This window comes from Vanellus vanellus (assembly GCF_965231255.1).
Source record: "Vanellus vanellus genome assembly, chromosome: 1".
In the NCBI taxonomy this organism is placed as follows: domain Eukaryota; kingdom Metazoa; phylum Chordata; class Aves; order Charadriiformes; family Charadriidae; genus Vanellus; species Vanellus vanellus.
Genome location: NC_138905.1, coordinates 215,525,669 through 215,553,630, shown reverse-complemented (window position 1 = coordinate 215,553,630; position 27,962 = coordinate 215,525,669). Strand labels below are relative to the sequence as shown.

The following is a 27,962-nucleotide window of genomic DNA, read 5'->3' as shown; positions in this document are numbered from 1 at the left end:
TCGTTCCGATTTTAACAATTAGCATTGAATTCTGTGTTAATTATCAAAAAAACCCATTCAGAGATGGTGGTAGATAGATGATATCCATGATAATTGGAACATGTTGCCATAGACACAACTGTTCAACATGGCACTGGGACACTGCTGCTTGAAGAAACCCACTGAAGTCATATTTCACAATGCCCTGAAATGATGCAGTTGTTAAAAATTAATTATAATTCTTTCACTGAAGTGGTGGCACTGTAATGTTGATTCTAAAATATTCACCAGGCTATTTCAGGGCAGAGGGCTGTCAAATGACAGAAAAAACTAATGTATCAGAAGTACTGAGGAATGTTTAAAAGTTTTAATTATAGCAGGTGGCCAACGTTTCTGAGCATTGCATAGCTTAATTTTGAATTTTAACAGCTTCAGTTATTGCTTCGGAATTTCTGCATCTCCCACAAAAATCCATCTCATAAATTGGCATGAAATTCCGCTATTTATAGAAAACATAGGGCAAGAAGCAGAGAACAATGCAAAGCCAAAGTATGAAATGACAGCTTTCTGTTACAGACAGTAACAGCTGAGGAGTTGCAAGCTTTTCCAGATTGTTCCAGTCTTGTGCATTTTTTTTTTTTTTGTGTGGATTAGCAAAGAGATACATCTGGATTCGGGCCAGAAGGCCTGGGCTATCATCTAGCCTGACTTCCTGGACAGAACTCCACCGAAATCAGCAGGCAGCAATCATCTGCCCATTTAGTGTATTTTGTGGTTTGGCTTGTTTTTCGAGAGCGTTCTATACAGCAGCAGCATCCAATAATAAGCAGATTTCTCAACAAATATTTAGAGCGATACATTCTTATCATTACAAAGGGTAAACACACTCTCTGTCAACCGTTACATTTAATTCTCATTACCTTATTACATCACAGGTTTTGTGAAGGACCAAGAGTCATCTAAGGTGGGGAGATGAGCTACGTTCCTGTGTTGGTTTGGTGGAGGATGGAAAAAAGCCCTTCCTATGGTGTATGTTTGGTTTATGTATCTATTTCACTTATTTTTCTCTCTCCAGACTCAGTTTTTAAAAAAATCAACAGCTGTATTGCATTTCTCCAGCTCACAAAAGACTAACCCAAACCCATTCTTCTATTTTCTAGACGTGAGTCACCTCTCACAACAGATCCTCCTATCCTCCTCCCTTGTGATAAGAGAAAAATCTTTTTATAGTCGAGTTTGACTTGTCTTGCTGAGTCACTAACAAACAACTCTTAGTGGCCTTTCCTCAATTCTGATTGATAAACACAAGCTGGAATATCTCTGGCCCACCCGCCCTTCAAATGTATTTTCACTAGAGACCGACACAATATTTCTATCATCTAGATCAGGACCAAAATGAGCAATTACTACTAATTTATACACTTCCCATCATTTTTGCAGTGTTTTATGGGAGTAAGCTCCCTGTAAGAACAAAATCAGGAAACCACGCTTGGATTAAAGGTACCTAAGAACTGTGAGCGTGTATGAAATTGTTCACATGATGGTATTCTTGTGTTCAGAGTACTATCTGATAATTGCACAACAAATGCATGCCCTTACACTGTAACCAATGTCCCAGTCTTTGTGACTGGACAAATATTCACAAACAACTCTTAAAGGGTATTTCAATGTGTGGATTCCACTTCGAATGCGGTGATGAGCAGGGGATAGAAAATGATGCTCTCGGACTGTATCGTTCTGGTTTTGTAGAATAGACAAAGTAGAGTTGATAATCTGCCAAAAGAATACCAGGGAGCACCAAGTCTTTATAACTGAGGTTTACATACAAACTTACTATCGTGGTGTGTGCATTAACATTTATTGTACACCTTAAAAAACATCAGTTAAATTCTTTGAAATTAATAACATCTCATGACAACAGGATGACCATGAGGCAGCAATGTGCCCTGGTGGCCAAGAAGGCCAATGGCATCCTGGGGTGCATCAAGAAGAGTGTGGCCAGCAGGTCGAGGGAGGTCATTCTCCCCCTCTACTCTGCCCTGGTGAGGCCGCATCTGCAGTACTATGTCCAGTTCTGGGCTCCCCAGTTCAAGAAGGACAGGGAACTGCTGGAGAGGGTCCAGCAAAGGGCTACACAGATGATGAGGGGACTGGAGCATCTCTCTTACAAGCAAAGGCCGAGGGACTTGGGGCTTTTTAGTCTGGAGAAAAGAAGACTGAGGGGGGATCTTATCAATGCTTATAAATCCTTAAAGGGAGGGTGCCAGGGGGATGGGAACAGTCTTTTTTCAGTGGTGCCCATTGATAGGACAAGAGGGAACGGGCACAAACTTGAACATAGGAAGTTCCATCTTAACATGAGGAGGAACCTCTTTCCTTTGAGGGCGGCAGAGCACTGGCACAGGCTGCCCAGAGAGGTTGGGGAGTCTCCCACTCTGGAGACATCCCAAACTCGCCTGGATGTGTCCTGTGCAACTGCTGTAGGTGCCCCTGCTCTGGCGGGGGGTTGGACTAGATGATCTCCAGAGGTCCCTTCCAACCCTGACCATTCTGTGATTCTGTAATAAGGTGGCTTTTTAGTACTGGTTTCAGTAGAGGTAGATTTTCACTCAGTGTATATAAGATTTTACTCTGATTTTATATATTCTTTGAGCCAGATTCTCATATTTTATAGGTCTCTAGATCTTTATGACTCTGTTGGAATTAAAAGGTTACTTGTATTATGATTGACAGTAGACTCTGGCTTTGTTTTTCTAAGAGATTCGATGTTATTTTTGGTTAATGTGTGAAATGGGGCATGCTATAACTTCTTGGGGTCAAGGGGAGTGCTATTTCTAAAACTATTTAAATAAAGTATTAAGGGAACAGAAAATTTTCCTCTCAGATAAATACGGCTCTAGTCAATTGATATTCTGCTGTCAGCATGCATGTCTCATTCAGTCTTGTCCTCCATGCAAAAGAGATATTGACCCTGTGTACTACACTAAGAATAATTTTGCATATAGATGTAATAACAAAATGTTTATAGACGGCTCCACAGCCAGAGAGATTGCCAGAGATTTTAGCTTTTATAAACGGTTAGAGACAAAGCGGTGCTAAAGTCAGCTAGCTTGTGAAATATCATCAGATTATAGCAGTAATTTGCATTTTATAAGATATTTCAACTGAAGTCATTCTCTGAATTTATCTGATCCTCACTGCATTTGACTCAAGGGAATATTGAAGTGACAAGAGGACATCTGTAGAAGAAATGTGCAAGGGATGGTATATTAAAAGGAAACCTCTAACTGCTTGGAAATAATAGAATTGGTTAAATAATATGAGTGAAAAAATGTTCTTTAACTGCTGGGAAATAATAGAATTGCTTAGATACTGTCAGTGTAAAAAGTTTCTATTCAGACGTAACTGGTTGAAAATAATTGGAATTTTAGATAAAATTTTCAGTAATAAAAGTTTGAAGTGAATAGAACTTTACAAACTAATTTTGCTTATATTGAAATCCTCTATTTTGCTGCTGTCATTTACATTTCCTTTATAATATTAAACCAGTATTACATGTTAATATTCTATATTTTATTGTTCATATAGTCAGATATTTTTTCTTTGTGGAAACAAAACTTCCCAATGGGTTAAAGTGAAAAAGTTCTTAAAGACATCTTCAAATTTCATCTTTGTGTGCCAAATTTTACACAGCTGAAGTCACTGAAAAGAGTCTGATGTCCAGAAAGAAAGAATCAAGCTTTGTCCTCAAAATTTGAGGTATTTCCTTGAACTTAGAACAGCAAAACGGTGACAATAGTGGTTCAGTCAGTACGTTTTGGGCATCGCTACACAGTGGAAGATTAAAAAATTATCTTTTTTTGCACGATCCCAATAATTACAGGCCCTAAAGAGATGAGGTCTAAGTGCTGAGGTAGGCCTTCTCAACAGCAGTTTTCAGGAACACCAGGTGAAATTCTCAAAAGCAACAGTGGATTCAAAGCCGTGCTGTCTGATTAGCTGGGCATGATTTAGAGGATGTAGATTTTTCCACTTGCTGCTCAGGATTGCTTTCGTTTTAGGAATCCTGTTTGAAAGAAGATATCATTCGCCTTATTTTAGCAATTTAGAAATAATATTTCAATTGGTGCGTAGGAAGCATAGAGCGATGTAGCAGAAAGCGGGGAGGGAACAAATGCGAGCAGTGCTCTTCTCATTACAGTAATAAGTATATGAAAATTAACCTCTTAATGGTTCCACAAAGTTGATTGGTATGTGCATTTTACACGTATGTATATGTGTATGCATATATATGTGTGTGTATACATCCTCATTTTTGGTGGTTCCTAAGTTTTACAACTCATTCTGAGTGCCTAGTGGAGACGAGTAAAATTGCATCACGCCTGTTGTAAGACATCAGCAACAGCAGAGTGGTATCGGTTTGTAAGTGACAGAAGGTCATCAAGGATAAAACCTGTTTCTCAAGTCACTTGGTTTCCTGGATGCCCCACTTCAACAGGGCAATCAATGCAATTAAGAGCCATCAATGAGGTTGTAGGGTAACATACAGAAAGGGTAAGTGAAAGACATAAGTAATAGTGCTGTTTCTGAAAAAGACATACACCCTGATATTTTTCTGCAATTAATTTGTATTTTAAGAATAGGAAAAAGCTCTAGAGGTGCTAGTGGAAGGGCAATCATAGAGTGGTTTAGATTGGAAAAGACCTTTAAAGATCATCTAGTCCAACCCTTTCCGCCGTGGACAGGGACGACTTCCACTACATGAGGTTGCTCAAAGCTCTGTACAACCTGACCTTGAACACATCGAATGATGGGGTATCCACAACTTCTCTGGGCAACCTGTTCCAGTGTCTCACCACCTCATTGTAAAAAATTTCTTCCTTATGTCCAATCTACACCTACCCTCTTTCAATTTCAAACCAGAGCCCCTTGTCCTATCACTACAGGCCCTAGTAACAAGTCTTTCTCTGTCTTTCTTATGAGCCCCCTTTAAGTATTGAAAGGCCACAATAAGGTCTCCTCCAGACCCTTCTCTTCTCCAGGTTACCAAACCCCAACACTCTCAACCTGTCTTCACAGGAGAGGTGCTCCAGTCATCTGACCATTTTTGTTGTCCTCCTCTGGACACGCTCCAGCAGGTCCATGTCCTTCTTCTGTTGGGGACTCCAATGCTGGATGCAGTACTGCAGGTGGGGTCTCACCAGAGCGGAGTAGAGGGGCAGAATGGCCTCCCTTGACCTGCTGGACATGCTTCTTTTGATGCAGCCCAGGATGTGGTTGGGTTCCCAGTCTGCAGGTGCACATTTGTGGCTCACGTCCAATTTTTTATCCACCAGTATCCCTAAGTCCTTCTCTGCAGGGTTTCTCTCAATCTATTCATCCCCTAGGGTGTGTTGATACTGGTGGTTGCCCCTACCCAGGTGCAGGATCACAGCACTCGGTGTTGCTGAATTCATGAGATTCACACTGGCCCACTCCTCAGGCCTATCAAGGTCACTCTGCATGCCATCCCTTCCTTCTAGTCTATCATCAGCTGCACCACTCAGCTTGCACTACTCTTCAGACTTTCTGAGGGTGCATTCAATCCCACTGTCTATGTTGTTAATAAAGATACTGAATGGTACTGGTCCCAGTACGGACCCCTGAGGGACATCACTTGATACTGATCTCCATTTGGACACTGAGCCATTGACTGCAACTCTTTATATGTGGCCGCCCGGCCAATTCCTTATCCATTGAATAGCCCATCCATCAAATCCATATCTCTCCACTTTAGAAACAAAGGTGTTGTGTGTCAAAGCACCAGTATAGGTTAGGGGCGGACCTGCTGGGAAGTAGTTCTGAGGAGAAGGATCTGGGGGTCCTAGTAGACAGCAAATTATCCACGAGCAAGCAATGTGCTCTTGTTGCCAAAAAGGCCAATGGAATCCTGGGCTGCATAGGGAAGAGTGTGGCCAGTAGGTCAAAGGAGGTCATTCTCCCCCTCTACCTGCACTGGTGAGGCCACAACTGGAATACTGTGTCCAGTTTTGGGCTCCCCAGTTCAAGAGGGACAGGGAACTGCTGGAGCGAGTCCAGCAAAGGGCAACTAAGATGATGAAGGGCTTGGAGCATCTGCCTTATGAGGAAAGGCTGAGAGAGCTGGGACTCTTTAGCCTGGAGAAGAGAAGGCTGAGGGGAGACCTTATTATGGCGTACAAGTATCTAAAGGGTGGGTTGAAGGAGGATGGAGCCAGGCTCTTTTCAATGGTTCCCAGTGACAGGACGAGGGGCAATAGGCACAAGTTGGAACATAGGAAGTTCCGTTCAAATACACGGAAACAGTTCTTTACGGTGAGGGTGACAGAGCACTGGCACAGGCTGCCCAGGGTGGTGGTGGAGTCCCCTTCTCTGGAGATTTTCAAGACCCGCCTGGATGCAGTCCTGAGTAATGTGCTCCAGGCAATCCTGCTTTGGCAGGGGAGTTGGACTAGATGATCTCTAGAGGTCCCTTCCAACTCTGAAAACTCTGTGATTCGGTGATTCCGTGTAGGACCGTGTCAAAGGCCCTACAGAAGTCCAAGTAGATGACATCCCTTGCTCTTTCCTTATTCAGCAACGCAGTCAGTCCATCACTTCATAGTAGAAGGCCCACAGATTATTTAGGGATGATTTGCCTGTTGTGAAGCCACGTTGGCTGTCTCTAATCAGCTCCCTGCCATCTATATGCCTTGGCATATCTTCCAGGAGGATCTTTTCCATGATCTTACCAGGCACAGAGTTGAGGCTGACTAGTTGGTAGTTTCCATGCTCCTCCTTTTTACTCTTTTAAAAACTGAATGTGATATTTCCCTTTTCCCAGTCACTGGGGGCTTTACCTGGCTGCCATGACTTTTCAAATATGATGGAGAGTGTCTTATCAGCTACATCTGTCAGTTCCCTCAGGACCATGGGATTCATCTCATCTATTCCCATGGACTTGTCTATGTACAGCTGAAAATATGTTGACTTGATGGCTAAAAGAGGAGCTGAAGAAAGGAATGAAATCATTGTTAAAACTATACAGGAAAAGTCTCAATCAGTCGTGGGATTTTTTTGCTGACTTTATTATTCCTACTAGGATAAATTTTTAAAATCTTAGTCTGGGGATTATTTTTATGATTTGGATAGTACTCAAGGAAAAAGTATCTAGGTTGGCCAGGTGTCTTCAAATGCTGGGAGCCACAGATCCCAGAGGAGATACAGATATATCATGCATCACCAACTTTCACAGAGACAGGTTGCTGACAAGGATTTTTGTAACCCTGGGTGTATAGTTATATGCTGATTTGAGCACACTTTTCTTAGATTCCGTAGACAACTTAGCAAATTGTATTTGTAAAACCTCTGATTACAAGGGGACCGTGTATTTATATCTGTAGAGGTACATTATTTTGGTTAATTTGGCTGTATTTCGAAGAGAATTCTCTCCATTAAGAGATTTTTTCCTCCTTCATTTAGTAACATACTTCTTTTGATTCTTTTCTTTTTTAAAGAAAGAAAAAAGATTTATTACATTATTAGAATAATTAGATTACCTATTAATTCTTTGCTGAGCCAAATAACTTGCTTTTGACTCATAAGGCTTCTAGAAATATCTTGACTCTTGATTTGAAATCATTAAAACATAGAAAATATACCAATTCCCTTCTAAATGCTCTCACTCGTTAATTACCCTTTGTTTTCAAACACTATGCAGGTTTGAAATAACTTTTCAAGAACTGACTAAATTTAAACATGTTTTCAAAACAAGGTATTTACCTCATTGGCCACGTTTCTAGCTGAGGTTTGTTAACATATTAAGCTAATAACTGTTATCAATTGAACGAAGAGGAAGCGTTAGAGAATGGCTAATGAATATCCATCATTTTACTCTCTATTGTAAAACCTAACTCTTTGCTTGTTTCCTGAAAATGCTGGCAACATCAAAAAAAAGCCTAAACCTATGTTTTCATGAAAGCATAGGTTACTTCCACAGTTACAGTTTCATGTCATATTGCTCAATCTAACAATAACTTCCCTTTAAATAGTTTCCTCGACTAAAACCACAGTACAAAAACCAAAATCCTAGGTGTTTTGACACATACAGGTCTTTAGCAAGTACCATACAAAACTGAGTTGTTGTTATACAAATTTACAATAAGAGCTTTAATTTTTATTTTTTTTTCATACAAAAAGGCTACAGTAATTTCCTGGATGAAAATTGCTGGAGGTTTATTTTTAAGTACTGTAATAAATGCAGTTGAACTTTGGAAGTTCATTCGTTCTTCATTCATGCTGTTACCATGGAAATGTGGATTTTATGCTTAAATGAATTAGCTTAGTTCATAAATTATAGTTCATAAATTATAAAAGTAAAATGTTAATTCATAATTGGGGAGTGATGGCAAATCATGAAAAGATAGACATCATTTTTCCCAAGTTTCGTTTTCCCCAAGTTTTTCAATCATGGGAAATGATCTTTTTTGGGGGGGAAAACAAGCACAGGCTTCTAATGGTCTAGGCTTTTTACCTTGTCATGAGCGCTACATCTGTCATCTGGGCTGAATCACAGGCAGTGTATATCAGAAAGGCCCAACCACCTCGGGTATTAGCTTCTGTAGGGAACAACAGTATTTTCATTCTGTTTCGTATTTTGCTCTTGGTATTGTGTCTCACAAACATGCACTTTGCATACAAGCATGTCCCTCTATACGTGGGGATGTGTGTGTGTACATATAAACAATGCAGAATAAATGGGAATCTATCTACACACACTGCTATCAAGGTGACGATCTCACCCTACAAAGGTGAAAGTATAAAAAGCACGCACAGATGGCAACCTTCAGCATACAGCACTTCAAAACTATAGATTTTAGGTCTTTACATCTTTTCTGCTAATTTATGCACCATTGAAAAATTAAAAAAAAAAAAATCCAGAAAGAGCAGTTTTGCTAAATTAATCTCATTTGGATAAAGGACGGTATCTTCCTATTGATCGTCATCTTCATCTTCACAGAAATATTCCCATAATAAGAATAAAGGACCATCTAAAGCAAAGATTGTATTCCCTTCATGAGAGATTTTGAAGGACATGTTAGAAAAACAGTTGCCAAGAACAGTCAATGTGTGGTTAGTCTTCCCTCAGTAAGGAAGACAGACTAGATAACCCGCTAGGATTCCAGGTGGTCATGGCCTTTAACTCTGGATGGAAATACCTTTTTGTAGTTGCTATGACATCATGAAGCTGCAGGTCAAGAAGAAAGGCAGCCATCTTCTCATAGGCACAAAATGAAATGCATGTTGTGGAGACACGTTAGTTATGAATTTCAGTGAAATTCAGGAAATTCAACTAGGGTTCTTCAGAGCTGAAAAAGTCTTCACAGTTTAAACTACAAGCTTGGTTCTCTTAATGAAGGCTATAATGGAGTCACGTCTTCTCAATCAGCGAGATAGACTGAGGTATAAAATAAACTTCATCCACAGGTTACAGGTACAGCGGAATTAAATGGGGGCTTTGAGTAACTCAAGATTCTTTGTGAAGCTTAACCTAATTCTTTCTTTCCAGGCCTCTGTTCCTCGTTTTGTGTATTCTGTTGTAGGGTCATGGGGAGCAAAGAGGAGGTCTTTCCTGAGAAATCCAGTCATAGAGAAGACTCACAGGATCAGGCCATTGTTCACTTATTTTTTGTTTATTGTCTGGCCCTATAGTTTCTTTAAGTTTGCTTATTATAAAGGGTTTTGTGGCTGTTTTGAAATAGTAACAACAGCTTGGTTCATAAAATATGTATAAATTCAATGTTGAGAAGGAAAGATTTCGAAGTAAATTATATGCTTTTCTCGCATATCTGATCAAAACCTTCCTCAATACAAGCACAGAAGACGGAAAGCAGAGAGCTGAGACATTAGGAAAAAAGTATTAAATGCTCAAAAGTCAGACAATTATATTAACACAATTGTGCAGGACAAAGGAAACAAAATTTTCAGGAAAAACTGTGGCTTAAGTTAAATCAGCCCAAGGAAAGGTCTTTGCTGTTTACTGGCCTGGAAGTGAGGAAGAATATCTGACACAGCGACTTTTGCATCCGAATGCCAGGGTGCCAGAGAGATGTTTACAATACTGGAGACGAGAGTTTGTAAATAATCTATTCAGCCTTTTTCTTTCTCTTTCTTTAAATGTTAAGATTTGCTGAGCTCAAGCTGCTGATTTAGTTCCTCTGTCTGTTACGCTTTGCTAGACTTTGCTGTAGTGGAAAGCCCAAGCGAGCCTTCTTGCCAGTTGTGGCTTTTGTTCCGTGTTCTTCCTTCTGCAGTTCTTTCCAGATGACCCATAGGCTCAATCCACTCTTCAGGGGTCAACGTTTTCCATCTAGGAACTGTAGACCCCACAGCACCCAAGACCTGCGGTCCCCATCAGTGGTTCCTGCGATATCCCACTCCCCGACATGGGTATTTTCAGTGCAACAAACTTTCTGTAGCTGTGGAAAATAACATTTTCAGGACAAATGAAAGTCTCAGGAATGGGCAAATGAGTAGAATCATTCTAGTTTAAAGCTCGTGTGCTGAAATCAGAGGCTTTTAACCAATGCAGGACTAGGGTGCTATATAGATTGTATCACCGCAGTGTGCAAAGACAGGGTGTGATGGAGCATGACTGTAGCCATAGCGCCATGACCACACAAGCCTGTACCTCCAGCACCGCTGCAAAAAGAGGGAGAATTACACCCCAGGCTGCTGAAAGTCGGTGGTGCGGATTATCAGTGTTGATACTAATAAGAGGTGCGTGGCCACCACTATGTCCAACCCCCTGCAGACGTCCACTCTCCCCTCTTTTGGAGGACAGGAGTGTCATTTGTCCCTCTGTCCACCGAGAGAGCAACGCACCTTCTTCTTCAGTCCTTTCCCCCTCTATTTTCTGGTTTTCTTCTTTCTAGATAATCTCTGGTTTTCTCGTGATCATCAGAGGGTGATCACAAAATCTGTCTCATCGCAGCAAGCCTTTTAAAAGCAATTTTTAATATTTACCCACAAACATGGTGTTTAAATGGAGTGGGGCACATTGCACTGTTGGGGAGCAAACACTGGAGAGCGTTGCTTTCTTCACTGCATTTTTAGCCTAATGCTTTTAGCGTTACTCTCCTGTAAAATACCACCATTTTGATGATACCTGAGGAAAAAAAAACCAAACACCTTGAAAATAGTTAGGCTGACAAAGATGAAAATATTACTCTCCAGTATGGTTTCATTGTTTCCCTATAAAGTTTTTCAAGTACTGTCAGCTTTGTGCTTGCATAGTGCTGTAGCGCGGTGGAGGTCCTTGACCACAGCTTCAGGATACAATGGCAATACATCATTTCTAACACTACTACTATCACTACTACTATTACTACTTCGAGCTTCTATTGGTCTTCTACTGGGCAGTGTGAGATGCTGCGAAGCGCTGTTCCCCCCTCGCTTCTCTGAAGCAGACTGCCCTCGGGGCCTCCTGAGATCAAGGTCTTCCAGGGCAGCACGTTCCCTCTGCTCTCTTTGAACCTCTGCAGACAACCGGGGTTTCCTTCCGAGCGCTCCCTTTTCCCCTTCTGAAGGCACAGGAGGATAAAGTAACGATGAAATTTCACAGCTTAAGACAGTGGCACCGGTGGTTTCCCCCATCTAAGAATATTGAGGTTACAAGTGGTGCGTCTTTCTAAAGAGGGTCTGAAATGCAGCTTTTTGGACTATTGTCTCTCTACTGTATTTATACTTAACCTTTTTTTTTTTTTTTTTAGTGTGGTAACTTTCATCTGCAGGGTTCTTCCCTGTGGTCTCCTGTTTAAAGAGGCCCTGAGCACTTGAAATGTTCTGCTATTTTTGGTGCGTCTGGCAGATTCGGGCAAAGTTTTTCCTCAGTCTTTGTTATCAACTCTGTGTCAAAGACCGTAACTATCACCAATACGATTTGGGGTAGCCGTTAGTCGTGATAAAATATTGTATGTCCTTGATGAGAATGCCGCCTTTAAAAATCAGACGGCTGCAATGAGAAATGTTTTTGGAAGAGGTGAGCAAGCCCCGCAGGCATCTGCTCGTGTAGGTTACCTGAAGCAGCCCCGGCTAAATGTGTTCTGTTGGTCTGCTATCAAAGTAATACCTTGTTGGCTGGTACAGAGGTTTCAATTTTCCAGCAAATTCTCAAATGCCCCACAGTTATTATAGGAGGCATCCGCCACACGGACGGGAGTCTTCTCTTTTCACTCTCACGGTGTTATGAGGGTCAGGGTCTGTAATTTCCCAGATAACTTTTCCTCCCAGACACTCAGGAGTCTCGGGAAGTTTTTCTGAGCGAAGACTTTGGGAGTGCATCGCTTCTTGGTTTCCTAACGGAATTCAAAGTCTTTTATGCAAGCGATCGCTTGGGAACCATGTAGTTACGCAGCCCTGCCTTCTTTTAGTGAGATTCCTATTTTCCCCATGTTGGGTCTGTTTGCCTAAAACCAAAAACATTAGCTTTTTTGGACTGTGAAGAAGAAAGTTGTTTCAAAGACTTTGCTGACTGAAACCTTGTGTAATTCCTTTGGCAGAAAGGAGGCTTGGATTTGATTTTCATATGCAGCTACATGCTTGCCTGAGCCTCGCCTCGCTGTTCAGGACTGTGCATCTATTCATCTTTGCTTTTTGAATTGCAGTTCTCTGGTGGATCAGAATTCCCCAAGATCTGTGATAATTTTTCAATGACTAAGATGCTTAATTTTAATTGTTAATGTATGTACTGTACTGCAAAATAAACCATGATTCCTTTCCCTTGCTGTTCACTTGAAGAGTGTCAGAAAAAATACATCAATTAATTCTCCCATGCTTTTGCTGAGCAACACGTTACTATGTTTTAGCTTATTTGATGGATATTGCTGCAGCCAAAGTCTGAACTATCATAACTTTGGGATACCCCATCTTTATGAACTATGGCATCTGGACCTCCGTTTAATTGCTAATAAAAATTGGGGAATTAGATTTAAGAACAGGGTTCATCTCTTTTGTTCTGGAAGTCATTGCCTGTGCCAAAGAAGGTTGTGATTACTAATTACTTAATTTGTATGACAGATGGAGCTGGGGATCAAATTAAGTAGCTGTCTTAGGATACATTGTAGAGCAATATCTAGCTTTAAACACGACTGCCTTTTTCATTCCTAAAAAAAGGCACAAACAATGACGGGCTAAAAATAGCTGTTCACTTGGAGTTGACGACAGTTTCTGAGAGCTTGTCTTTAGGAAGATGTTGGAAAAAACCCTGCCGTCTTTTCCCCTCCCCCTCTTTCTTCTTCTTTAACTGCACGTCCTTCTGTTTAAGCTTCTTCACCTCATTGCCCACAGAAAGATACCCACTGACTTTGATAGGACTTCAGTATTTCTGCAGATTTCCAAGAGGGTTTACGTAAAGCATTATTTAAAGAAATCCTAAAAGTCACTGCAGATATGTCTATTAAGTTATGCTTATCCTACACAAATTGCTCTGTGCTGATAGAGAGGAAGGTAGGAAAGCCTTTTCCACTCTTTGCCTCCCACAGTATCTGCTGCAGTGAAAAAAAAAAAGAAAAAAGAGGCTCTCTTCTGATTTTATTCCTGAAGACTGCTTCATAATTCAGTATGAATATCGGTGGTTCCCGGTGCTGTAAACAAAGAGTTGAGCCTTTGACTTCGTGTCCCTGCAGCCTAGTAAACAATCAGTTAATTTGTAGCATCCCAGCGGTTGACAGGAGTGAAAGAAATGATTTGATCTTATTTTTGCGCTTGTGAATTAAAGCTTTGCCTTCTGGCTAGGTTCTGAGTTCCCTCCTTCTGGAAGATATTTGAGCATTTTAAATTCAGAATATGTAGTTACAAATGTGAGGGCACAGCCTTCTCCAGGATTTTTCTGCTTTCATTTTAATTTTTCTCTGTGTTTCTAATCCCAGCAAGCAAGAAACCAGTTTGAAAACGATGTCCAGTGTCTGAGCTAGGAGCACAATGCAATTCAGGATCTTTAGAACTAGTAGTCCGCTGCATTTTTATTAAATGAAAGTGAAGGAGTAGGTGGGACTTTTTATTTAAAAATAGATTAGCACAGGGGACTGAACTTGCATTTGAGGAAACGTTAATAAGGCAGCCAGCCATTGTCCTTAATCAGAGACTGTATTTGTAAGTAGAACATGTTGAATCTGTCATGATTGATGACGTTGGCTTTGTTAAAAGGGATGCTGCATCTTTAACAGGAGCAGACAGAAACAGTGCAGAATCTACAGTAAATTTGAGAATTGGAAGAGAAACCTTTCTTCATTTTTCCGAGTATAACGTTTGTAAAATATTGAAAAGAAAAACATCAAAGCCAGGGGGAAATATAAGTAACTCGCTGCTTACATTTTAATTCCTCACCTTTCCCCTCTGGGTGAGTTCCCCCTCCTTCTCCCCCCCCCCCCCCGAATTTAAAATGCTGGAAGGAAAAGCAACTGAGGTCCAAGTTTCAGACGCTGAATTCTCTGCTAATTGAGATTACTGGGCATATTTCTATATATAGTCGCTGAAGAGATATGTAGCTTTCACTCAGTGCCTTCAAGACATGTCTTTTTGTAGTCAGAAAAACAGAGATCAATGCATTTTCAAACTGACAGAGGGAACGGATGCTCCTTAGTAGCACATGCTCGGGATCGTGTGTGTACCGTTTGTGCAGAGCAGAGACGCTGAATACTGGTCCATATGCTCCTTGTTTACTGCAATGTTTTTTGCATGTTACTGTGCACTCCGGACTAATGTGAAGGTAAGAGGAGACGAGACAACAATTTGGCAGGAATGTACATGTACGACCAGCTGCAGAAAATGTCTACCTTGTGTTGCTGAGTACTTTGGAATTGCTAGCTGAACAGGCATATTATTACAGGTGGTTGTGGAGGCTTTGTTTTATCGGTGTCTGTGTAGCTAAAGCGTAGAAGCGTGTTTTAATTTTGCAGCTTAGCGACCTTCAGCTTTTTAACCGCTTGCAGTTCAGGTTCTGGGCTCGCATGATCTGATAAACATGTTTTGCTGCTGTCCAGGTAGGCCGGAAACAAGATGCCAAAGGCTGTTTGTACGAGTCTGCATAGCTTTATATAGGATAAGAATTCCTATACTCTAGCCCCCCGTGCATCCTCCCGGCGATGCTGCTTGCATGCTTTCTTGTGGATTACTTGGCTGAGAAGCGGGGGTCTCGCCGCTGGTTTCTGGGTTGCTTTTCGGGCTGGTTTGTTTCTAACTTGAAAGAAGGTGCATACAACCGAATTATAAGCAATGCCCTAAGAAATAAACAGGGCATTATTACTGCAAAACGCCAGAGGAAAACGCCAGCTGGCAGCACTGGTCTCACAGTAACTATGAACCGGCGTTTGTCACTCGTGTCAACGTTTGCTTGCTCTGTTAATTAGTGTCAGAACTTCAATGTAAGTTGCTGGATATATTACCTTCTCTGCAAGTAGGACAATATTAGCAGACAGGATCATTAGCACTGAACTGAGCTCTAAGCCAAGCTGTGGGCCAGCTGTGGGAATCCAGTTGCATAATTTAAATGAATTACGGTCCTTAGTCAACATATTGGGGAGGTACTTTCGGCATTCTGGCTTTTTCAAGTTCAGATGAGTGTGTCTGTCTGGGAAGAAAAGCACTGGCAAAGGCTGGATAATCACAGAACTGTTTTACCTGGAGAAATAATTCCAAAGGATATTTTGCTTTCAAACTGCTTTAAGCATGCCTCTGAATTAAAGTGAGTTTTCTGTATTTGCACTTGATTTGATAATAATGAACTTTCTATTTGTTTATGAGGTCAAAATGATTTTTGGCCATTTGATTAAAAAAGTATTTTGTATTAAAAGCTCACATTCTAAGAGTCTGCTCCTGTGTATGTGGTCAAAGTCTGTACTGCTGATTGCTGTACTGGATTGCTAAGCGTTCACATTTTATTACTTTCTAATTAACTTTTGCAATTCACTTTCTCTGCCACTGTTGAGGAGGAAGGTGAAAAATAGATATGCTTCAAATATGTGGGTAACAAGCCCAAAAATACAGGTTAAGGCTTTTAATACTGCTCTGTTTTCCGAAATCACATCCGTTGTCCTTTCCTTATGCTTTCCCTAGAATGTTTTTGGCAGGTTAGTCAATTATAGCCACGTTATATGCCCTGTGTTCTACACAGTAAATTGTCAATAAAGAAATGTTTTGAGACCAACCATTCTTTATTGCTCATTTTGCCCCCCAGCCTGCAGTACTGGGCTGAAGGTGTTCTGTTACAGTGGGTCTGTTGTTGAGAAATGATTTCTCAGTCAAAATCAGAATAGGTACAGGGGAAATTTCGATGTAACTATTTTTACTGTAATTTCCACAAGATACCTTATCAGTAAGCACCACAGCAACTGTTAGGAGTCTCTTGGGTCTAACTTTTGAAATGTCTTTATTTCCATTCATAAACACAGAAAAAAGTGAAAAGTTTGTACTAGCCCAAGTCTGACGGTTGTTTGGATAAGATAGTTTTAATTCGTTGGAACTTCTTCAGCTTTTCTGTCTCTGGAGTAATTCTTTGATATACAGTATCTGTTGTTTACATTATATTGTTTTAGGGATGTTATCTTCAGTTGTTCTAATTTCATCAAACTCATCCACTGTTAAAGTATACATTGATCATCTGTGTTCCAAGACATACATTGGGGTACAATAACATAAAAAAGCTGCATAAAGTTTGCAAATTCCCCCAGGAATGGCCCAAGTATGGCAGTGTCACTTGCATGTTCGGCAATTCCTATTTTCTTTTTCTGACATTGAAAATTACTTAGCAAATAGGAGTTTATTGAAAGGTGCTCCCCATGCCTGGCCGTTCTAAAATGTATTACATAGTGTTTCTGCAGAAACTCTGTTGCTTTTAACTTGGTTGGCACTAACATAAGCCACAGCTTTTTGGGTGGCCAAAATAAATGAAATACATTATAAAACATCTGTTTCGTGTTTTGTATTTTCCCCCTTTAAAATGGGTGGAAAAATCTTAGTGGTTCTCAAATATTTCAGTCATAAGATAGAATTAAACTATAAGTACAGGCTGTAGCAGGAAATAGATTTGCTTGCCCTGGAAAGTGAAAAAGAAAAGCAATTGGGTCTGTTTCTGATGGCAGCTGCAGTTTATGGCTTTAAAGAAAGCAGATTTTTCAAGTTCAAGGTAGGACTCTCGCTTCTTGATTGCCAGTCTCTCTGAAACTGCCCGTGTGAACTTAGTTGGCATATGCAGACTTATAAAAAGAGGTCTACTCCATGCGTTCTTAATCAAAGCCTATTTTTACAGCTGACTAAAGAACAGTGCTGGCCATGAACACGTACCTGCCTGTGTGAATACGCGTTTCTTCCTGCCTGAGCAGAAACAAAGCCAGTGGTTAAAAAAAAGGAGAAAGATGTCTGAGAAGTTATCAGCAAAATATCTTTCTCTGTCAAAGTTCCTCTGGACCTACATTTTTAAAATTAAAATCAACTTGAATTAAAAAAATAAAAAGAAAATATAACTATTGCTTACTCTTGCCTGTTTACTGGACACAGCTTTATTAAAATTCTGCATTTTTCACTCATGTCTTTCTTGCTTTCTCATATATGCACAATTTTGTACCTCAGTGGAAGTTATAATAAATGAGCACCGAAGTCAGGGAATTAAGATCTAAAAGCGGTGCCTCCGAGATCAGCAGTGCTCTTGTGAAAATGTGCAGTGTGCCTGAAAAAGTGAACTCCTACTATAGGCAGTAGTTAAATACGTTGCTGTATTTTCAGCAGGGGTAAGTCTCAGGAGCACGGGCTAACTATGGCAGCAGGCTGCCCAGTCCCACATGTTTGTAGTTTTAATTGTGTCCACTGTGTATTGAAAATATTCTCTCTATTTCTATGCAAGAGATTTTTAGAGGTTGCCGTTAAAAACTTTCTGCTCTTGGCTTAGGCAAGTATTTTAAATCCCCTCAGTATTAGCAGTATTTCTTGTAAAACTATGGGAAACATTGCAAATATTTAGGTTTCATAGTCTGAGCTAAGCTTGAAAAGCCTTTATGGACTGGGGTCTCGCTTTTCTTAAAAGTTTGCAGGAGTTTTGCCCTTCCCTCAATGAACTCCGTGTGTAGTTCTGACAGACTTTACTGGGAACCTGGCTGCTATTCCGGGCTGACAGTTCGAGGGTCTCACTGAAGGCACCGCTGGTGCTTCTGGGAATTTGGGTAGCAGAGCTGAGGTCTCTCATTTGTACTTTAGCGTGGGACTTGATGTGAGCGCTGGGCTCTCTCACCTTGAAACACCTCATTCTCAGCAGCAGTGTTGGCTTTGGGATCGTCAGAGCTTCAGGTAAAGATCAGGTTTTTGTTTTTGTTTGTTTGTTTTTTTTTTTTTCGTTATGAATTTGGATCCATACCCTCTGAAGTGCAAAAGGCTTCCCAGGAGCTTCAGAGTTACTTCAGCAGGAGTTTCAGGCTGTCTTCATGTTAATGGGTACACTTGGCACCTCACAAAACTGAGCTCCTACATGAACACTGGGTTAAATAAGTACCTTTTTTTTTGTTGTTGTTCTGACTGCTAACTTTGGGTCACCATGGTGGTGACTGAAGTTTTCTACATGTGAACGTTTGTATCTCCTGTGCTGCAATTAAAAGATTGTGCTGGCCTGTGTCATATGGTAACCGTGAAGTGATTTGTGGCTGAAATTTTGACCTATGAATTGTCACTTTTTGAGGATCTCGGATGATGCAGAAGACCTGTTGGGGTAGGAATGGAGTATGGCCAGGGCCTGTGGAGGACCCTGTAGGCTAGCATCATTTAATCACTTTAGCTTTCTCTGTTCGTCCTGCATTTCAGAAACATAAGTAATTATTTTAACCCAGCAGTTTCCAACGGAAGTTGAGGATTAAGCAATAAAGGCAAAAGAATCATAGTAACAAATAGCAAAATATTTAATTGCCAAAAGCTGCAAAAAGTCTCAAATGCCAACCGAGACGCTGACTTCTGGCTACAGTTTTACACACGGCTGTAACTGTGCTCCTCTCACAGTATATATTAATGGTAGAGCTACATAATGAAGTTGTGTATATCACTTATTTCACCACCTGTACCAAGAATCGTTCTGGTCTTCCAAAGGAAAAGAGTTTATGAATCTTTCAGACTTGGGCCTGTATCGCCGAAATATGTTCTGCTGCAGTCTTACGGTATTCTTTGCAAATGGGGGATGAAGTCAAAAGGATTTGGACTCCCAGCTCTTGCAGACTTCCAGACATGGTGCTTGGTTTCTGCATATTTTCCTCATTTAAATTTTCTATCATGCACCATGCTCTAGCACCTCTCTATTAAGTGAGGAACACTTCAGAAGTCACATGAATGGCTTTGATACAGCATTTTAAAAGGAGTAAGTGGGAAAACTTGTTTCTCACTTTTTCTGGTGTAATTAAGAATAAACTCAGGGGTAGTTTTTATTTGAGTTTACTCCTTTTTGTAGTTCCGATTATGTCTGACAGTCTGACTCGCTTCACTCATAACCGCATAGTCATAACTGCAATACAAGTCGAAGTACGGTTTCTCTACTACTGTAGGACACCAAGGCAAAATGTAGGTTAGTACTAGAAAGCAAACCAAGTTGGTGTGGAATTTCCACCCTGGGAGTTTTGAGGACAAAGAAAAGGATAACATTATGTAGGTTGTGAATATCTAGTTGCATTTCTGTAATAGATCTTGTCATCTGTTTATAAAATATTTGCCCAGGCTATAAAATAAGGAAGACCTTGAACTTTATAAGGGATTTGTTTAACAGCTGCGGGATCTAGCCTTGAGAGCTAAAAACAGCTGAGCTGTATGTATTGCTGTCATCCTTTCGTTAAACAAAGACGGAATTTTAGGGAAGAGATAACTCATTGCAAAAAGGGGTTAGTGATCTCTTGCACCAGCTTCTACATAGAAAGCTCTCTCAAAATTACGACGATAGTAATACCACAGCATTTCTTTCTTTTGGTATTTTGCTGTACCTGTTACTAAAACAGACTGCTACTGCCCACTCTCATGCTCGCAGGAAGTTAAAGTTCTCCAACCTTAATGGTTGGACTTGATGATCTTAAAGGTCCCTTCCAACCTCAGCAATTCTATGATTCTATGATTTATGGCCCAGTTTTTGCAATCACGCCAATGACATTAATAGGAGTTCTGGTGAATGGGAGATCTGAATCCAGTCTCGTATTGTTCAAATAGTAGTTCTGTCTGAATAAGAAGTACATTATTTGAATCCTAAAGGTTGAGTTTTCCACTTCTGAAATCAAACTTAGCGGTATTTGCAAGCATTTAAAATACCTAAGTATGTACTTCACTACTCCACCCGGCTACAAGTGTTGATTTACAATATATGACCATAAGGAGTTATGAATGAAAGCAGTAATTAGAATAGATTAATAACACAGCGGCAGCTCTGGTTTTCTAGATATAATAAGATTGGGACTATATTTAACCCACAGACCAGAATAATATTCCCCTAAAGGCCGTGATAAATGTGTGAATAGGTACAGAGATGCTAAAATGACAAGCACAGTAAAAGAAATTAAATCCACTACTAAGAATTCTTTATGAACACTAAGCAAATATGAATATCATGCTATGAGGATAAGGGGCACTTATCTAAAGTTAGAAGAGTTAGTCACAAAAATAGTGGTTGGAAGATACAGAAGCTAGGCACTATTTTCTTCATTCAGAAATTTCTGGATAGATACTAGTACCAAGAAAAATATTTCAATCCTATTTTGTGTCTTCCATTTTAATGTGGGCTCATTAAAGCTTATCTGATGAGCTATTCTTATCAGAGATATATAATTGGCCTTTTTGTTACAGGAGAATTGAAAAGATCCAGAACTGTAAAAGTATTTAAATTTGTTGAGTTTTTAATATGTGCAAGTAACTGGAATATAATATCATGTCTATATGGGACAATTTTATGTTTACGTAAAAATGATGAAAAGTTAAACCTCTAATGTTAAATCACTGCTGACAGGCTTGCCCTATGCACTTGAGATACCACTGTTTGTGTGATTTTTATGAGATGGCAGAGAAATTAGATCAACAATCCTGACAGCAATGCTGCCGACAAAATATTGAGGAACGTGCAATGGAGCCAGGCAAAAGTATTTCTTTTTTCTTGGGAAACTCGCTGACTCCTATTACCCGGGTGGGGAGAAGCGCAGAAGACCATTAATCAGTGATGGATGGAGTTGATAATAGCTTGCCACAATTAAAGGCTGCCCAACAATTTCTCATGGTTAGCTTCTATCTACATCCACTTCTAACTTCATCTGTTTCTCCTGTCCCATTCATTCACGCAAAGCTGGATAAGGATATTCTGTGTCTGTAGTTGAGTGGAGTCTTGCATTTTCCAGGGCTGGCCTTCACAGGTGTGTCCTCTCTTAATGCTGCTGCTACTGGTTGTATATCTATTTTGGACACGCTGAGATGTTCTGTTCCCAGGCAGGCTCCCATGTATGTATGAACGTATGAAACGCTTCTACCTGTTTTTGGAGGGGGAAACTGCCACCCCTTTCCTTCCATGATATCCTTGCAGACAGTGGGAGACAAGGAAAGTGTCTTTTGGAAGTAAAAATGCAAAAGAAGATTCCAAACGAAGAATTGATATTTTTTCAGTTGTGGACACACACCAAAGAAATGAACTCTGGAACACATTCAGGCAGTCTGCATTCCACCTGTGTCCCCATGCCAAAGTAATGAGTGATAGCTACAGATTAATGACTAACACAGGAGTAACAGAATGAAAAAAACTATTATTAAAAGCAGAGCCGTCACTGTTTTCTCAGAGGAGGAGGAGGTGGCTGATTTCTCCCTTTGTAACTCCAGACAGAGGAGTGTTTGAAGTAGTATAAATTCTCCTGATAACTGAGTAGCTTCCAGACTTCTTCTGGAAAGACAAGTAACCCAAAATCCGAATGTCCTAAAAACAAATCAAAGAAACTTGGGCACAAGCATTTTTTGTTTTAGTCTCACTTTCACCAAAGAGGTAAACCTCTCAGGTTTCAAATAGGAATCTCTGCAGAGAAGTAATTGGAAAGGCGTGCGTGCCTTTGATAGCGCAGAGGATCACTAAAACCTCAGAAAAGGAGGATTGCCTGGAGAAGTAAAACTCAGAATAGCATTTTCCTCCAAGTTGCAGGACAGATGAAGAAAATATCGTAGATACTGCACACATATTTGCAGATATTTTGGACAGGATTTTCAGCCTGCTCCAGATTTGTTTTCAAAACTTCCATTTTCATTTGCAAACAAAAATAGATGGCCAAGTTTTCAAGTTAGACAGAACAATCGTCATTAATCTAGTCTGCCAGCGCAGACTGTAAAACTACCATGAGTTGTTGGGGGAAGGATACGTCTCTTGACACTCGCTGTACCTTTTAGAAAAACATTCTGTTTCTGTTGAATAATTTCTGATGAGGGAGAACCTCTCATAACCTTTACAAATGTATTATTCCAGGGGTTAATTAGTCTGTTGGAGGTGTGTGCCATATTCTAGTCTGAATTAATCTAGTTTCATCTTCCAGCTTTTGGGTCACTTTCCGTTTTTTGCTACATCTTAATCCGCTGGACTGAGGAGTCCTCTTGCAAAGGGCTGTTCCCCCCTTGAGTAGCTGTAGGCTGTGGCGAAGGCATCACCTAATCATCTCTTCGACTGAATAAATAAACCGAGCTCCTGGCATCTTTTACTGCAAAGCATGATTGCCAGAGCTCTTATCCCTCTCATGACTTGTCTTTGAGCTCTCTCCAGTCTCACAGTGGGGCTCCTGGTCTGTGCATGCCGCAGCTGCGCGCAGCCTCAGAGCAGTTGTAGCCCCGTGAAGAAGAAATGGATGTCCTGGCTCCTACTAAAGACACCGTGTGTGTGTGTCCAGGGCTCCTTTAGCCACATCACTGCTCTGGGAGTTCCTGTTCTGCCCTGTAACTAGCAGAATTGCCACCTGCTTAACTGCAGACCTCTCTGGAAAGCGCCCATAAGAAAGAGTTGCTTTCTTTATTCCCGGAGATAGGACTTTATTGCTGTCTGAGTTAAAAAATACATTGATCTGTAATCAATGACCTGTCTTCTGCACCATTTACCACACTACTTTTTTTTTCTGTCATTGTTATATCTGGTCAGTAGTAAGTGACTGAGTTTTCTCCCAGATTGATCAATGTTTGAAAAGCGTAAGGCCAGGACCAGCCCCTGAGGATCCCACCGAACACAGCTGATCGGCTGTCCCGTTTGTAATTACATTCTGAATCCTGTCAGTTAGTCACTTTTTAACCCATTTAATGTGTGCCATTTTGATTTTGTTTTTGATAAAATGTCATGCAACGCTGTGTCAAAGGATTTACAGAAGTCTAAGTATATTATATCAACGTTGTTACCATTGTCAGCCAAATTTGTAATCCCGTCTGAAAAAAGATAACACGTTCGTTAGCTTGACGGGATCTGTTTTCCATTAACCTGGCATTACGTGTATGTCTTTCCTTCAGAAATTAACATATATTTTATCAGCAACTCCATGCTAAGTGCTTTTGAAAAATTAGCCATAACTAGCACAATAGCAATTGCTACGAATGAATCTCCTTAAACCCAGTCCTTGTTTAAGTCCGTATCTGTCTCTAACTGATCACTGAGCTGAAGTCAGGAACCTTTGAAGGGCCGATCTTCTTGCCAAATAGGAGTCGCCCAGTTAAAATGGAAAAGTGAATAAACTGTGAGTGAAACAAAGCTGGTGTGGAGAAGATGATTTCATTTATTGGACCATCTCCAGTGGTTGAAAACCAGTGGATGTACTTCTGGGTACACAATGCCCTTTGGTCTCACTTATATCCTTAGATTACCATGGCTGCGGTAACAGCTAGCAACTCAGTGACTAGACATTATATGAAATGTCCTCTTATTAGGAAATTAAACCATAGTTCTTTTAGAAAAGGGAAATGTTAAGACATTGAAAGATGACTTCATTTCTACTAGATGACCCGTGAAGTCAAGAACCTGAATTCTCGCTGAGAAGGTGTTGGAGTGCTGATCAGTACTTTCATACGCTCTTCTTCCTGTGTGCTTCTGAGATGTTATTAATTTCTTATGAAAACCTGCTTTTGTAGTGAATCACATGACGCATTCAAACATCTCTTGTAGTGCTTGAGTTCTTAAAAATAGGGACATGAAGATGTGTCCGGTTTCTAGCCATGTATGTAAGCGGAAAGTGAATATAAGGCATTTTGCTTCTAAAGCAAGAAAGCAATCTAAAAAACTCAGGTGGCATTGAGCTCACTTAACTTCAGACATAACTGATGTAAACATCTATATCTAGTGATTTCAGGCTCCCTTTAGTGTCAGTAGAGAGGAATTGTCTCTTCTAAGGCATGATTCATATGACCTAGTTTAAATATCTACATGGGGATGAGATTAATTCTGTCCTGAAAGTGCCAGTTTCTCTCCATTTACCAGAGAGAGCTTAGGTGACCAGCTGAGATGTAGGTCTCTCTCTTATAGACGTTTCCATCTGGTCAAATTAATCCTATCCTTCAAGGCAGCAAAGATGGGATTTTTAACGCTGATCAGGCAGCTTTTTCTCTCCTTTCCTGTTGTATGTAACAGAAGGAAGACATAAGAATGTGGGGAGGAGGAGCAAGCTGTTGTGAAGGGTCAGCCAAGATGCCCTGGAGATGAGGCAAGAGCAAGAGCTTGCGGGACTATGAGATAATCTGATTTGTTTTCCTTTGTTTTTGTCTTGGTTCTTGCTTCTAAATTACTTAATTAATATACAAAAAATAAGCAGTGAGTAAGTGAACTGAGCTTATTTGCAGCGTGTTTGCCTCTTGCCCAGCTGGTAGATCAGCCCATTATTTCAATGATGTTCAATTGTTATATTTTATTTTAGTTGCTTTAAAATTATGAGATGACAAATTAAGGACCGCACACTTGAGTCTGGTTCTTTTCTGAGAGTTGAGAACTTCCGCAGTGTAGGCAGGTGCTGCAAAGCCATAAAAAAAAAAAAAAAAAAAAAGAGATAAAGCACATACGTTGAGTATTTTAGGTGTCTTTGAGGCAGGGGGTGTTCATCTGAGCTTGGGCCCTATCAGGCAGTAAATCTCAGTAACTGAGAAACCAGTTCGGCTTGTCCTAAATTAGACAGTCACAGTTGTCCAGCTGAACAGCTATATGTATCATCAACCCTAAAAGGAGCCCAAAACTGTGGGATCATCTTAGGGGTAAACTTGGCTAGAAATACAAGAAGGAAGACTGAACGTGGGCCTACAAGTGTAGGTGTGACTCTGGAAGACCTGAACTGCTGCCACACATCCACCAGAAAATGTCAATAGAAGTAATAGAGTCACTAATGCATCTTAGGGGGATATTTTGTGAGGATTAATTAACAAATATTTGTTCAGTACCTGCACTGTAAATTTGCCATGTTTCTATAATACAGGGTAAAATGAGCAAGCAATTTAAGTGTCAAAGACTGTTTAACATAATTACCAACTTTTCAAAAGTTGTTAAGAGCTGGTTACCAGGGGATTTGTGAAGATCTAATTAACACTATGCATCTGACCGAAACAGGTGACCTGATCCTGAGATTTTTCTCCCAGTTAGATTTAAATGTTGACATGATCTTTTAAACAGAACAAATTTCACAAAAGTTTTGACAGTTAAGTAAATATTTATTTCACTCTTTTTCACGTGGAAAATGCAATGCTTTCAACCCAAAGAGCTAAAATGTAATTCTAGCCTTTAGCTTGTTATGGTGTAATTGTTTGTAACAGTATTAAGCTAAGAGAGAATGTTTGCTGTCTTCTGCTTTAAGGGGAATTCATACGTGTAATACAGAAAAATGTTCTAAAGATTTCCTGACAGGCTAATAAATCGTGAATGGATGGATTGCCCCCTGTCAGATGTAGTTTCACACGGGATGATGAAACAAAGATGCAAAAGGATTTTTTTGTGTGGTCCATAGCTGGTGCCAGACATCAGCTTTAATAGAAAAGAAAAAAAAAAAAAAAAGGAGAGAAAAGAGAAAGGGAAAAGTTTCCACAATGGTCAGCCTGGAAGAGGAGTGGTGAGGGTGTCCCTAGATGAGCATTCCCTCTGGGTGTCTTCTCCAATGCATCAGGTGTTCCCTTTTCCAAAGTCATTTTATAGTTTACTTGGGACCTTCTGAGTCTCTCCTACTCGATTTTCTTCCCTGTTACGGCAACAGAGATGACTGGAGCGCTCACCAATCCGTCAGAGACGTTGCAGAGCTGTTGAGCTTTGTGCTTGTGGGGAAACACTTAGTGGCTGTCTCAAAGAGTACCTTTTACTGGTGTTAGCTGCTAAGCTCTGTTTCATCCCTAGCACAGGGTTATAAACCAAAATCTAAGGAGTGGCAAAGGGTGAGTGGAAGGGAAAGTAATTCAAATGGGGGAAAACAAGGGCTGGGGGTAGTGGCGCAGCAACCGGGGGTACGTGGGTGGGATGTGTCAGCGGGAGGAGCCGACTCCAACATTGCAGATGAAGGGCTGCAGAGGGAAAGCCCTGAGCATTACATCGATTAAAGCAAAGTGCAACCACCACCACCACCACCAAAAAATATGTTGGGAAGAGAAAAAAAGATAAAGTAACTGTAATAATTTTTCCAAGTGAATGACTAAGCCCCAGTGGAAGAAGCCCCTGGGAACCAATCTTGAAACTGACTGGACAAAATACCCCCTCAAGCTCCCCCACAGCCCCAAACCCCCCAGCAGACGTACCTCTCGTCTCTCCTTGCTAACTGTAAACAGCAATGAGTCACTTCTGGGTTTCCCTGGTTTATTCTGGTTTTACTCATTTCAGTTTCATTATGCCTAAATTGCATCTGCCACGGCTCTGTCTCTTCTTCACACATGTACAATCTCTCCGCTGCTGACATTTGATGCTAGTTCCTGGCTTTGCATCAAACTTATCTACGGAGCACTACTTTTCAACACAGTTCCCGCGTCTCTGATCCCTCCAGTGATATTTTCTCGTTGAAATACTGTCTGTTTCTCTCGCAGTGCACATCTTTCAGCAGGTACCTTGGGACACAGCTCAAAAAAATTGCTAGCCTTACTGTTTCAAATCTTCCAGATCTTCTTCCAAGGTTTTTTTTTTCCTCCTTTTCCTTTCTGTGGCTCTCAGAAGCTGACTGCTGTACCCTCTGAGAGTTTGCCTTTACATAGTGAGTTAAAGGTGATGCAGTATCAAAACAATGCTGTATCAATGCTACATCAACGCATTTTGTGTTGAAGAAAATGTTAGCAGAAAGGCCAAGACGGGGCCTGATTTTGGACCTACATGCATTGCAGGGTGATTTCCCACCACTATAGTGGTGTCCTCACTGTATCTTGTTCCCATCCTTCCCTTCCAGTCTGGCTCCAGGGTCACTGTTGCTCCTTCCTCATTATTTCAGGAAGTTTTGCCACTGTCTGCTCTTTCCCTTTGCATTTCCCAATTTTTTAATAAAATACCTCACCAGATGGAGGCGTCATGTGTTTTTCATTGAATTTTTCCTACGTTCAGCAACATTTCCCCTCAAACAACTAAGCTGCCTTGCTGATCAATTCTTCTTGTTCATCAGGGAAGGCTTTGTTTTGCCCTGTTTAGTTCCTTCTTCCAGGGGAAAAAAAAAAAGTTACTTTGTTCTCATTTTTTTTACCAGGTAATACCAATTCCTGGTTAAAGTGAAAAAAACAAACAAACAAACCAAAAAAAAAAAAAACAGAAGTTGTTTGTTGTTTTTTTTTCCCCTTTCTGTAATTACTTGTTGGGTCTGAAATGTTATCAGCCTAGAGCAAGAACAAAACTACAGTACCTTTCTGAAAATTCATCAGCTTTTATTTATCTGAAGGTCACTAGTGAGTAGAGGCAAAAAGGCTTGCAGGATGAGAGATTTTAAAGATTGAGGCTGTTTCCTTTAGAAAATACATGAATTAAGAGGCCATAGTGCTAAACATTGTAAAGT

General features: G+C 40.5%; 1 protein-coding gene across 4 annotated transcripts in view; it reads left to right on the top strand.

Moving 5' to 3' along the window:
- Positions 1-27,962, top strand: part of DLG2 (discs large MAGUK scaffold protein 2) — a gene marked incomplete at both ends in the record, with an annotated part of 916,537 nt that overhangs the window by 96,741 nt on the left and 791,834 nt on the right. For 3 of the 4 annotated variants that reach the window (XM_082494344.1, XM_082494343.1, XM_082494342.1), the window contains one exon: positions 14,702-14,743. The exons of the other annotated variant lie outside the window; for it this stretch is intronic. In XM_082494344.1, the coding sequence (XP_082350470.1) occupies positions 14,702-14,743 (42 nt within the window). Of the gene's footprint in view, positions 1-14,701; positions 14,744-27,962 lie in introns of those variants that run through there. 4 annotated transcript variants of the gene reach the window in all.